At 38.3% G+C, this 13,562-nt stretch overlaps 1 protein-coding gene across 23 annotated transcripts in view; it reads right to left on the bottom strand.

Annotated features, from left to right (window-relative positions):
* The window catches only part of CDC42BPA (CDC42 binding protein kinase alpha), a 330,638-nt gene that overhangs the window by 142,214 nt on the left and 174,862 nt on the right, over positions 1-13,562 (bottom strand). For all 23 annotated transcript variants that reach the window (XR_004297614.1, XM_032389303.1, XM_032389298.1 and 20 more), the window contains exon 11: positions 5,271-5,393. Coding sequence is in view for 22 of the 23 variants with exons in the window: in XM_032389303.1 (XP_032245194.1) it covers positions 5,271-5,393 (123 nt within the window). In the remaining variant the exon portion in view is untranslated. The remainder of the gene's footprint in view (positions 1-5,270; positions 5,394-13,562) is intronic.

The raw sequence follows: 13,562 nt of genomic DNA on the forward strand, positions 1-13,562 counted from the left end.
TAACAAACAAAAATGGAAACACTATATATCAAAACTCATAGAATATGACAAAAGCAGTTCTAAAAAGGAAATTCATGGTGATAAACACCTACATTAAAAAATGAAAGGTCTCGGGGAGCCTGGGTGGCTCAGTTGGTTGGGTGACTGCCTTCAGCTCAGGTCATGATCCCGGAGTCCTGGGATCGAGTCCCACATCGGGTTCCTGGCTCGGCAGGGAGCCTGCTTCTCCCTCTGACCATCTCCCCTCTCATGCTCTTTCTCGCTCTCTTTCTCAAAAAAAAAAAAAAAAAAAAAGTCTTTAAAAAAAAATGAAAGGTCTCAAACACCTAACTTTATACATCAAACAGCTAGAAAAAGAACAAACTAAACCTAAAGTTGTAGCAGAAGAAAGGAATTAACAAAGATCAGAGCAGCAATAAATGAAATAAACATCAGGAAAACAGAAGAAAAGATCAATGAAACGAAGATTGTTTTTTGAACAGATAGGCAAAATTGGCAAAATTTTAGGTAGGCTTAAAAAAAAGAGAAGACTTATATAAATTAAAATCAGAAATGAAAGAGGAAATAATTAAATGAGCAGCACAGAAATACAAAGGTCATAAGAGACTACTATGAATGATTACATGCCAGTAAACTGGATAACCTAGAAGAAATTGATAAATTTATAGAAACATACAACCAAGTAAGACCAAATCGTGAATAAGTTAAAAAATCTGAACAAACCAATAATGAGTAAGGATGATGAAAGAAAAACCCATGACCTGATGGTTTTACTGGTGAATACTACCAAACACTTTAAAAAGAATTAATACCAATCCTTTTCAAACTCTTCTAAAAAATGGAAGAGAAGGAAATCCTTTCAAACTCATTTTATGAGGCCAGCATTACACTGATACCACAGCCACACAAGAACCACCAAAAGCAAAAACCAACAAGTGGGACTACCTCAAACTTACTTCTGAACAGCAAAGGAAACCATCAACAAAATAAAAAGGCAACCAATGGATGAGAGAAAATATTCACAAATCATATATCTGGTAAGGGGTTAATATTGAAAATATATTTTATTTATTATTTTTAAAAAGATTTTATTTATTTATTTGAGAGAGAGAGAGGGAGAGGGAGAGAGATAGTGAGAGAGAGCATGAGCGGGGGGGGGGGGGTGGTGTGGAGAGGGAGAAGCAGGCTCCCCACCGAGCAGGGAGCCTAATGTAGGGCTTGATCCCAGGACCCCAGGATCATGAAAGCCGAAGGCAGACGCTTAATCGACTGAGCCACCCAGACACCCCAAAAATATATTTTAAAAACTCATAAAACTCAATGGCAAACAGACAATCCAATTTAAAAAATGGGCAAAGGATCTGAATAGACATTTTTTCCAAAGAAGACATACAGATGGCCAACAGGTACATGAAAAAGTACAACATCATAAATTATCAGGAAAATGCAAATAAAAACCACAGTGAGAGATCACCTTGCACCTATTAGAATGGTTGTCATTCAAAAAACAAGAAATAACAAATGCTGGCAAGGATGTGGATAAGAGGGAATATTTGTGCACTGTTCGTGGAAATGTAAATTGGTGCAGCTACTTTGGAAAACAGTAAGGAGGTTCCTCAAAAAAATTAAAAATAGAACTACCATAGGATACAGCAATTCCACTTCTATTTATCCAAAGAAAACAAAAACAATGAATTGAAAAGATATGTGCATTTCCATAAACATACACCAAACGGTGCAGCATTATTCACAACAGTCAAGACATAGAAGCAACCTAAATGTCTACTGATGGACAAATGGATGAAGAAAATGTGGGGTACATGTACAATGGAATATTACTGAGCCACTGAAATGAAGAATGCCTTACCATTAGCAACAATATGGATGGACCTTGAGGGAATTATGCTACGTGAAATAAGTCAAAGAAAGACAAATACTGTATGATCTCACTTATATGTGGAATCTAAAAAAAAAACAAAAACAAAACCCCTGAACTCAGAGAAGAGATTGGTGGTTGCAAGAGGCAGGGGTGCAGGGCAAGTTAAAGGGGTAAAAGTGATCAACAGGTACAAACTTGCAGTTATATAATAAGTAAGTCTTGGGAATGTAATGTACAGCAGAAGGACTACAGTTAATAATACCGTACTATATATTTAAAAGTTGTTAAGAGAGTAGCTCTTAAGATTTCTAATCACAAGAAAAAAATTCTGTAACTATGTGTACTGGTGATCATTGACTTCCTTGGGTGATCATTTCACAATATATACAAATACTGAATCATTATGTGTACACCTAAAACTAATATAATGTTGTATGTCAACTGTATCTCAATAACAAAAAAACAAAAGAACAAAAACAAAGACAGTAGAAAGAAAGAAAGAAAGAAAGAAAGAAAGAAAGAAAGGGAGGGAGGGGAAAGAAAAACAAAGGCCAATATCTCTCATGTATACAGATGCAAAAATCCTTAACAGAATACTAGGAATAAAATTCAGTAATATATAAAAATAATTATACACCATGACCAGTGATGTGTATATTCCAGGGATGTAAGTTTGGTTCAATAATTTCAAAATCAACCAATCTAATTCACCATATTAACAGGCTAATTAAAGAAAAAAAATCACATATGAATATCAACAAATGGAGAAAAGATACTTGACAAATTTCAACAACCATTTGTGATTAAAAACAAACAAACCTTAGAAATACAGGACTAAATGGACTAGATGGGAACTTTTTTTTTTTTTTACTTTTTCAAAGAGAGAGAGAGGGAGTGCACAAGCAGGGTTGGGGGGAGGGGAGGGAGAAGCAGGCTTCCCCATGAGCAGGGAGCCTGACGTGGGGCTTGATCCCAGGACCCTGGGATCACAACCTGAGCCGAAAGCAGATGCTTAACAGAATGAGCCACCCAGGCGCCCCTAGATGGGAACTTCTTACATGGTAAAAAGTGTCAATGAAAAACCTGTAGCTAGTATTACAGTTAAGGGTGAAAGACGGAATGCTTCCCCCTCAGAAAGCCAGGATGTCTGTTCTCACCACTCTTCTTTAGCATAGTTATGCAAATTCTAGCCAATGCAATAAAAGGAAATAAAAAGCATACAGATCAAACAGGCATACAGATCATACAACTGTTCCTATTTGCAGACGCATGATGATCCACACAGAAAATCCTAAGGAATCAATTAACAAAAAAAAAAAAACCCTCTTAGAGCTAATAAGATGGGCTTATGAAGAAGTCATCCCAATCCACATAACCTCTTTGAAGATAAATCACTGACCATCCCAGCTGCTCTTGTGTTTTTACTACTTTTTCAGTGTCAAATAACTCATTCACTGCTATCGATGCTTTACTGTTGATAGCAAAGTGAAGGATTCTGCTTATCATATTCCTAATCTACCTTAATTTTAGAAAGATAAAGCTACAGAAATTTGATAAAGAGATATTTCTTAGGAAAAGAGCCACTTAAAAAAAATAGAACAGCATGGGGCGCCCAGGTGGCTCAGTTGTTAAGCGTCTGCCTTCCGCTCAGGTCATGATCTCAGGGTTCTGGGATTGAGCCCCGCATCAGGCTCCCTGCTCGGCAGGAAGCCTGCTTCTCCCTCTCCCACTCCCCCTGCTTGTGTTCCTGCTCTCGCTGTGTCTCTCTCTGTCAAATAAATAAATAAAATCTTTAAAAAAAAAAAAAAAGAACAGCATAAATTTCAAATTTAAGAGCTCCACGTATATTTAATACAAGCAAAGTATTAATGTGGCATTTTAAACAGCCCTTTTTATAAAAGACCCTATATGAGATTCTTTCTTCTTCTTCTTCACTTATTTTGTCTTAAAATGGTATTTCTGGAGGCCTGACGATCCTAGCTAAACTAGTACCTTTTTCTCTCTCTTTCCTTACACTTAGCTAAGGTGCCATGACTCTAAACCCTGACTGAAAAAGGCTGCCATTACATTGATAGAAAAAGCCAAAAACCTTGTAACAGTCGGTGAGACTCTACGGATCAGGCCACAAACCCTCCCCAACCCTTTACTTCTCTGGCCTCCCTTCCTCCACTCTCTCTTGCTTGCTCCTCCTGCTCCAGCCATGCTGTCCTCTGGGTCCTAACTACACTCATGAGTCACATTCTGACTTCAGGGCCTTTGCACTGGCTGGTCCTTCTGCCTTGGACATGTGTTTCCCATTTAACTGCACAGCTAAGCCCTTACCTTCTTCAAGTTTTTGTTCACATGTTACCTCCTCAATGAGGCTTACACCCACACCACCCTACCTAAAATTATAAAACTCCTCATCTTATACTTCTGACCCATTCCTCTTCTGCTCTGTGTTTAAGTACTTAGCGCCTTCTAACATACTGTATCATTTACAAAGTTATATAGTTATTGTTTTAGGTCTGTTGTGTGCCTTACACCCCAGCAAAACAAAGATTTTATTAATTTTGTTTGGTACTGCATCCCAAGAGCCTAAAACAACACCTGGTACACAGCAGGTGCTCAACAAATATTTGTTGAATGACCAGAATACATGCATGAATGCATGTAATAGGCATATCAACAGTTGTCCAAATTAATTTTAATTAAATCTCATCAATATGCTGAAAGGAACTGTTATGGAGAAAATAAATTTTCACATGCCTTGATGTCTGCATACATCTGGTTCCCTTGTCTACACTACCCTTCTTCCTCACTCCTAACACTCCTTCCCTGATTCATATACATGCTCAGCCAGACAAATTCCAACTAAATGTCACAAACTAATAGGTCTTTCAAAAACGTCATCTTTGTTAACTTAAATCATGGTTAGGTGCCCCTCCTAAATACTCTCCACATACCCATGTTTCTTTTTCTCATAGCCTTTCCACATGTATTGCAAAAACTATTTTTTCACCAGACCAAAATGTGAGCTCCTTGGAAGGAGAAACTTTTCTTTTTTTTTTTTTTGAGCGAGAGAGAGTGCGCATGTGCCAGGCTGGGGCTAGGAGGTGGAGGGGCAGAGGGAGAGGGAGAATCTTAAGCAGGCTCCAAGCACAGAGCCCGACGCGGGCCTCGATCCCACGACCCTGAGATCATGACCTGAGCTGAGATCAAGAGTCAGGCGCTTCACCAACTGAGCCACACAGGCGCCCCAAGCAGAAACCATTCTTACTTGCTCTTCCCTCATGGCCCTAGAGCTCACATCACATAACACATGACAGGCACTCAATAAATGTCTTGTGTCAATAAAACATTTTTTTAAAAACCTACTAAAGTGAAATAATAGTGAATCACAGAAATTTACCTCTTACTTGTTTCCTTAGTTTTTCAATTTCTTCTTTTAAGGTTTTTATTTCTAAATCTTTGCTTGCTGTTAGTGGACCATCAGCAGTTGAATACTGTAGAGCTTGAACAGTCTGTGTTGACTCTTAAAAAAAAAATAAAAGAAAAAATGAGAAATATGGCCATATCTTAAATTTTTAAAACTAATAGCAATATATTTCTTTCTAGAGAAATCCTTACATAATTCTGATCAAAACATCCTCGCATCGACAAAAAGCGGGTAAACACATCACAATTAAATATCAAAACTCCAATGCATGTTTCTTTAAAAGTATAACAGATGTAGGAAAGGATCTGCCTACTACCATGTGAGATTTTCCATTTCAAACACTGCTGGTGCAGTCTACCACTGAGTCAACAACCATTCAGCCCCCGTTCATCATGTAATAACCCCAAAAACTTCCTGTGTCAGATGATGCATTAAAACCAGAGTCTGGTGTGTCAAGGGAGGTTTAGAGATTTAATACAGCTCACCTGGAACAATGCAGGGGGGGATGTTTGGGGGCACTGAACCCCCCCATGCAGTAGAAAATCTGTGTATAACTTCTGACCCAAACACTTAACTACTGAGAGTTTCTTGTTGACCAGAAACCTTATCAATAACACGAACAGTTGATTGACACATACTTTGTAGGTTATATGTATTACACACTGTATTCTTACAATCAGGTAAGCTGAAAAGAAGGAAATGTTACTGAGAAAATCATAAGGAGGAGAAAACACATTCACTGTACTGTATTTACAAAAAAAAAAAAAAAAAATCCACAGGACCCACCCAGTTCAAACTGCATTGTTTCAAGGGTCAAGTGCATATAATATATAGAAATGCTGGCCCCCAAATTTCATGTATGAAAGTTGAAGCCCACTACAGATGACTTCGGCTCATCAATTTAGCTAAAATAGAGATTACTATTCTTGTGGTTCTAATCAGAAGATGCAAGGTATTCAAGAAACATTAACTCTACTGAGGTTTATTCCCAGATATTATCAGAAGATACGGAAAAAAGAAAACTTTAAAGAATTTTATCAGAAATGAAACCACCCTTGTCCTAAAATAGTTATTGTGCTATCTTATGGAGGGTTTGCAATAGTAAGTCTCTATTCACCATAATTTTTGGTTAGTACAAATCATTACTGATTGTTTTATACTACTTATATTATTTATATGTTGCTTTATATAACATATTGCTTATATGCCTTATTACTTATATGTATTACTTATGTTTTATATATGTGTGTATGTGTATATACACAGATACATAGATGTATATACATATGTATATACACACACACACACACACACACACACCACACACACACACACACACACACACACAAGCTCCAAAATATTGTGGCCTTCAGAGGAGGGAGATTTTCTAATTAATTTTCACCATATGCACAGAGAATAGTATCATGATATTTGTATTCATAAATATTGGTTAATTTGAATTAAAGGTGCAAGATGTACCTATTGTGCATCCAACCATGATCTTCTACATTCAATAAGTACTTCTTATACTTTTCGGTTTCAAAACATGGTAAGTATCAATGCATTTTGTACTTATTATCTTTAAAAGAACATCCTTTATTTATTTTAAAAAGATATCTAAGGGGGCACCAGGGCAGCTCAGTAAGTTAAGTGACCAACTCTTGATTTCGGCTTAGGTCGTGACCTCAGGGTGGTGAGATCGAGCCCCGCCTATGTGGGGCTCCATGCTCAGTGCTGAGTCTGTTTAAGATTCTCTCTCTCTCCCTCTCTCCCTCTGCCCCTATCACCACCACACGCACGCATGTGCATGCATGCTCTCTCTCTCAAAAAAATTATATATATTAGAAAGATACCTAAGTTAGGAGTAGAAAAAGGAAGATACAAAAATAGCCAGTGGATACCAGTAACAGCTCCTTTTCCTCCTAGACTCCGCATCCTGCAGGGTATGGAGGTGGGTAGGCATCCTGGCTCCTCCTTGTTACTTCTGTCCACCCCGTAAATCCCAGTCTGCTAAAATGCCCATTACTCATCTGCTGAAGTTATTATCCATTGTCTTTCTTATTCTGTCTTTGACTAACAATTTCACACATTGTTCATTGCCCTTCTTTCTATTACAACCCTTTTTATTATTCTTATTAACTTTATATCAAAATAGACAATCCACCCAACACTCTGGCTTCTCGGACACACAAATCCCCCGTGCAGACACAGTTGGGGCTTTTTACCCTCTTGTTTCTGAACCAAATTCAGGTGCACTGACAAGGTAGGCTGGCCAAAACTGAAGATGGTTTAAATCAATCATGGTGGACCCATCCTTTGTTGCCAGTACTGGTTTAAGAATTAGGTATGTGACCTAGTGAGAACTACTAGTCCCTTGAGAAGAAGTCCCCGAGGGGGCTTCCTGGAAAGGGGTAAGTCTCCTACAGATGGAGAGATGGATGAAAGGAAGCAAGCCTTCATTTGGTCTCCACATGTGTGCAGACGTGATCTGGAATTTTAGCAGTACGGGAGAATCATGAGAGGAAAGCCATGAAAATCACAGAGAAGCTAACCCCACTATCGGCACTGAAATGGTCTACTTCTGACTTCCCACATGAGATAATAAATCTGTATTATTTAAGAATTCTAGGATTTGCAGCCCAAAACAACCTAGCTGGTCTCCAGCAAAACCACCAAATCTACTGGTCACACCCTAGACCCGTGGTTCTCACCTCGTCTGAGCTTAGAAATGTGTATGTGTGCACACAGCAGGGAGTGGGGGGTGTTGACACAGGTGTAGGTAGGAGATGATTAAAGGTATTTAGTGTCTGGGGACCAAGAAAGCTCAGTATCTTACAGAATGTTTAAGTCTCCTGCATCAGAGAATCACCCTGCCCTGAATACTAGTAGTTTGCCTATGGAGAAATGCTACTAATGTACACTTTTCCATTATTTAGTAACTGTACGGCCTCCCAAATCTTGATTTCAAGTACACCATTCTCTCTTATCTTTACAGTGTGCTTACTACTCCAGGGGCCACTTCAATGATGCTCATTCCCACCAAGAGATCAAATCCACTGTCCTCATGTTTTTCAGTTTTTCTCTTTTCTTCCTTATTTAGCCAGGTTGGATTCCGCGGTCCATCACTACAATGGACTACTTTGCACACACACCTTCCATCTCTTTGCCCTCCTCTCCTCCATTACACCCACCCTAGAAGACCCCAATCTTGGCCGACTCTGACTCTCCTACTTGTGCTCCCACCCTGGAAGCTGACAAAGTGGCCGAAGAAAACACAGTCACTTCAAATTCATGTCTACTGACATCGAACAGCTTGGCGATGACTGGCAGTCCTCAGCTGCATCCCTAGACCATCTCCTCTTCTCTTCTCTAAACTGACCATTTCACATATTCTCTTTTTCTTGTCAAAATCTAATACACTCTCCACCTTCCTCATTCCCAGCTGATGATCCTGCTTTGTATCTGATTTTGCATCGGTCTCCTCAAAGTAGAATGTAAGCACTACATGGGCAAGTATTTTTCTCGTTTTCTGCTCATTGTTACATCCTCAGTTGTGTACACAGAACAAGTCCTGGGTCATCAGTGTTCAAGAAATAGCTGATAAATGGATGAAACGGCCTGATGTAAACCTATGCCGCTGCATGAAACCGGTATTAATACAAAAAGGCAATGATCCCACATTTTCATTGCACTTGCCTGGCGTAAATGATACCAATCACACATAATGATAGTTCCTAAGAACATGTTAGATAATTCAAAACATCAAAAAAGCCTGGTATATAGGAATTTCTCATTCAGAATAGGAAGGAGTAGGAAGCACTAGGTCTCTCACTCCTGCTGCAAAAAGTAAAAATATGTAACTTGCAAAAACCTTATTTTTACAGAAATCATGTATCTGAGAAAGCAAAGAGGACTAAGAACAGTAAAACAGAGAGGTACAGGCCATTCTGAGGTGAGAGGACTGGCAGCTGCCTCTGACTTCTGAATTCTACCCGATTCTATGAGCAGGCTTAGGCTCCAGGTTGCTCTAAATTGAGGGATATCACTCTGGAGTGAAAACACATGACAATTTCTGGAAAATGGGTGGGGCTGCAGAAACAATTTGGAAACCCCGAGATCCCTAAATATGTGGTACTATTTTCATCATGGTGTTTTTGTTGTATCTGGAGACTGCATAGGAAGTTAGCAGCTTCTAATACTCAGACTGAAGTTTCCTCCAGTATTAGAGTATTTCAGAAACAAAAATCTTGCCCAAGGAAAAGAGTCTGTCTCGAATACATGGCCAGTCTCCCAATCAACACATTTGCCAGATAAAGAAATGGCACGGAGGTAGGAGGCTTAAGGGCAGAATAAATCTCCCACAGTTGATGGAGAGAGAAAGAGAGAGCCCCAGCCAGACTCTGTGTAGATCTCCCTTTGTGATATTTGAAACCGGAGGTAGGTTTAGTCCTATGAAAACTGCAAACGAGCCTTGTCCTAGCTCCATTCCAGGTTAGACAGAGCACCAAGAGAAACAAAAAACTTGTGCTACAGCACCACCTTCTGGAAAACAAAAGAAAGGCTTCTGATTGACAACCTACTGAACTCTTAAATCCAAGGAAACAAAACCTTACCTAAGTAGGAAACGTGTTTGCTACTTCAAATGTGACAGCAGAGGTACATTCATGATACACTATGAAAAAATCACAGTAATAGGGTTTCACAAAAAGAAAAGGCCTAATCTGCAGCAACCAAACTCAAAGACACAAAACACTGTGTTCTCACTGATGAAAGATACAAAATAGCAGTTATGAAGAAATTCAGTGAGCTATAAGAAAACTCAGAAAGGCACTTCAATGAACTCAGGAATAAAATTAATGAAAGAGGTTGAAATTACGAGAAAGAAGCAAACAAAAATTCTGGAGCTGAAGGACTCAATCAATATTATGAGTCCTTTTCAATGCACTAGAAAGCACTGGAAACAGCAGATCAGATGGAAGAGAGAATAGGCAGTTTGGAGGGTGGGAATCTAGAAATGATTTGGGTGGGAGAGGAGAGAGAATGGAGATTTCTAAAAGATGAAAAAATGCTACAAGACTTATACTCCATTAGATAAGCAAACATAAGAAAAATGTGGATACCATGGGGGGGGTAATTTATTTAAAGAAATAATAGTTGAGAACTATTGGGGGAGAGAGAGAGAACTACTGGGGAGAGAACTGGACATACAAGTCCACACAGCCAAATAGAACACCTTCCCACCTCAATGTAAAAAGACCTTCACTAACACACCTTATAATGAAACTGTCAAGAATCAATGGTAAGGAATTTTAAAGGCAACCAGGGGGGAAAGGATGTGACCTATACCCATCAAGGTATTAGCAGATTTCCCGGGAGAAACTACAGACCAGAAGAGTGGGATGATATATCCAAAGTACTGACAGATAAAAACCACCAGCCAAGAATATTCTATCCAGAAAAGCTATCCTTCCAATATGAAGGAGAGATAAAGGCTTTCCAAGACAAACAGCAGCTGAGGGAGTTCACCACCAGACCTGCCTTGTTGAAAGGAGCTCTTAAAACTGAAACGAAAAAATGAAAGCACACAAAATTCTAATTAAGATGATAAACAGACATTCAGAATTAGAGAACTGTAACTCTATTTCAGAATAGTGTTACATACTTAATTGTAGCATAAATGTTAAAGGAAAGGCATTAAAAATTATAACTACTACAATTTGGTAACAAATTCATAGCAAAAAAGAGATAATTTGTGACATCAGAAATATAAAAGGGAAGCTATAAAAGGATGGAAACTTTATAGGTGAATGAAGGTAAAGTTGCTATCAGCAGAGAAAGGACAAGTTTATCTAGGAGATATTTTATGCTAACCTCATGCTCACCACATGACAAAAATCAAGGGCAGAGACACAAAATATAAAAAGGGGAGAAGGAGCAAATCACCATGGAAAACCACCAACTGGCAAAGGTAGAGAGAAACAAAAGTTAAAAAGAACAATGGAGAGGCAAAACAACCAGAAGGCAAAAGATAAAATGGCAGTAGTAAGTGCTCAAATATCAATAATCACCCTAAACATAAATGGACTGTCCTCACCAATAAAAAGGCAGAGTGGCTGGATGGATTAAAAACAAAAAGAAAAACAAAGGGTGCCTGGGTGGTTCAGATGGTTAAGCATCGGACTCTTGATTTGGGCTCAGGTCATGATCTCAGGGTCGTGAGATGGAGCCCCATGCTGGGCATGGAGCCTACTCAAGATTCTCCCCTTCCCTCTCCCTCTACCCTTCCCCCCTCTCCCCCTTGCTTGTGCACATGCACACTCTCTCTCTAAAAATCAAAAACAAAAAAACAAGACCCAAGTATATGCTGCCTAAGGGAGACTCATGAGCTCAGAAGATACACACAGTCTCAAGGTGAAGGGATAGAAGATAATATTCCAAGCATCCAAGCAAGTGAAAACCAAAACAAAGTGGGACTAACCATACTTACATCAGACAAAATAGACTTCAAGCCAGAAATGGAAACGAGACAAAGATCATTATATAATGATAAAGGGGTCAATGCATTAAGAAGATATAATAATTGTAAATATACACTCCCAACACCCAAGTACTGGAATATATTCAGCAAAAACTAACAGATCTTAAAGAATAGTACAATAATGGTAGGTGGCTTCACTACTCCACTATTCACAGTTGATGAACTGTCCAGATAGAAAATCAGCAAGACAATGTTGCAATCGAACTCTACTTTAGAACAAATGGACTTTGAACAGACATTACAGAACATTCCATCCACCAGCAGCAGAATACACATGCTTCTCAAGTGCACACAGGACCTTCTCCAGGACAGATCATATGAGAGGACATAAAACAAACAGAAAATTTAAGAAGAAATTATACCATCTTTTCTGATGAGGATGGTATGAAATTAGAAATCAACAAGGGGAAAGTGAGAAGATCTATAAATATGTGGAAATTAAGTAATTCTAAACAACCACTGGGTCAAAGAAGAAATCAAAAAAGAAATCAATTTTCTCAAAACAAATGAAAATGAAACTACAACATATCAAATTTGTGGAATGGATGGATTGAAGCAGCTCTGAGAGAAAGTTTATAGCAACAAATGTACATATTAAGAAATTAGAAAGATTTCAAATAATCTAATTTATACTTAAAGGAACTTTTAGAAAAATAACAAATTAACCCCAAAGTTAGCAAATGAGAGGAAAAAAAGATAAACCTCATTGACAAACCTTTACACTAAGAAAAAAAGAAGAGACTCGAATAAAATTTAAAATGAAAGAGACATTACAAATGATACTACAGAAATATATCAGATCATAAAGGACCCCTATGAACAATTATAGACCAGGAACTTACATAACCTAGAAGAGATGGATACATTTCTAGAAACACACAACCCACCAAGACTAAATCAGGAAGAAACAGAAAGTCTGAACAGACCAATAATGAGAAATGGGATTGAATCAGTAATCAAAAACCTCCCAACACAGAAATCCTTAGGAATTGATAGCTTCACTGGTGAATTCTACCAAACATTTTAAGAAAAATTAACAACAATCCTCCTCAACCTCTTCAAAATAATGAGGAGGAGGGAACACTTTCAGACTCATTCTATAAGGCCAGAATTACCATGATACCAAAACCAGAGACGACAACCACAAGAAAACTATAGACCAATGTCCCCGATGAATATAGATGAAAACATTCACATTAAAATATTAGCAAGCTGAATTCAAGAACACATTCATACGATTATATACCATGAAAAGTGAGATTTATCCCTGGGATGCAAGGATGGTCCAACATATGCAAATCAATAAATATAACACATCACCCTAATAAAATGAAAGATAAAAATCACATGATCATCTCAATAGACAGAATAAAAGCATCTGAAAAAATGAAACATCGTTTCTTGATGAAAACACTTCGCAGATTGGATTTAAAAGGAACATAGCTCAACAAAATAAAGGCCCTTTGCAACAAACCAATAGCTAACCTCACACTCAATGGAGAAAAATTGAAATCTTTTCCTCTAAGATCAGGAACAAGACAAGGGTGCCCACTCTCTCCTCTCCTACTCAATATAGTACCTGAAGTCCTGGCTAGAGCAGTCAGGCAAGAACAAAGAAATAAAAGGCAGCTAAATCAGAAAGAAAGCAGTAAAATTGGTGCTATTTGTTGATAGGATTTTATATATAGAAAATCTCAAAGAGCAAACCAAGATAACTATTGGAACTG

Source organism: Phoca vitulina, unplaced genomic scaffold (genome assembly GCF_004348235.1).
Source record: "Phoca vitulina isolate PV1807 unplaced genomic scaffold, GSC_HSeal_1.0 scaffold54, whole genome shotgun sequence".
Classification (NCBI taxonomy): domain Eukaryota; kingdom Metazoa; phylum Chordata; class Mammalia; order Carnivora; family Phocidae; genus Phoca; species Phoca vitulina.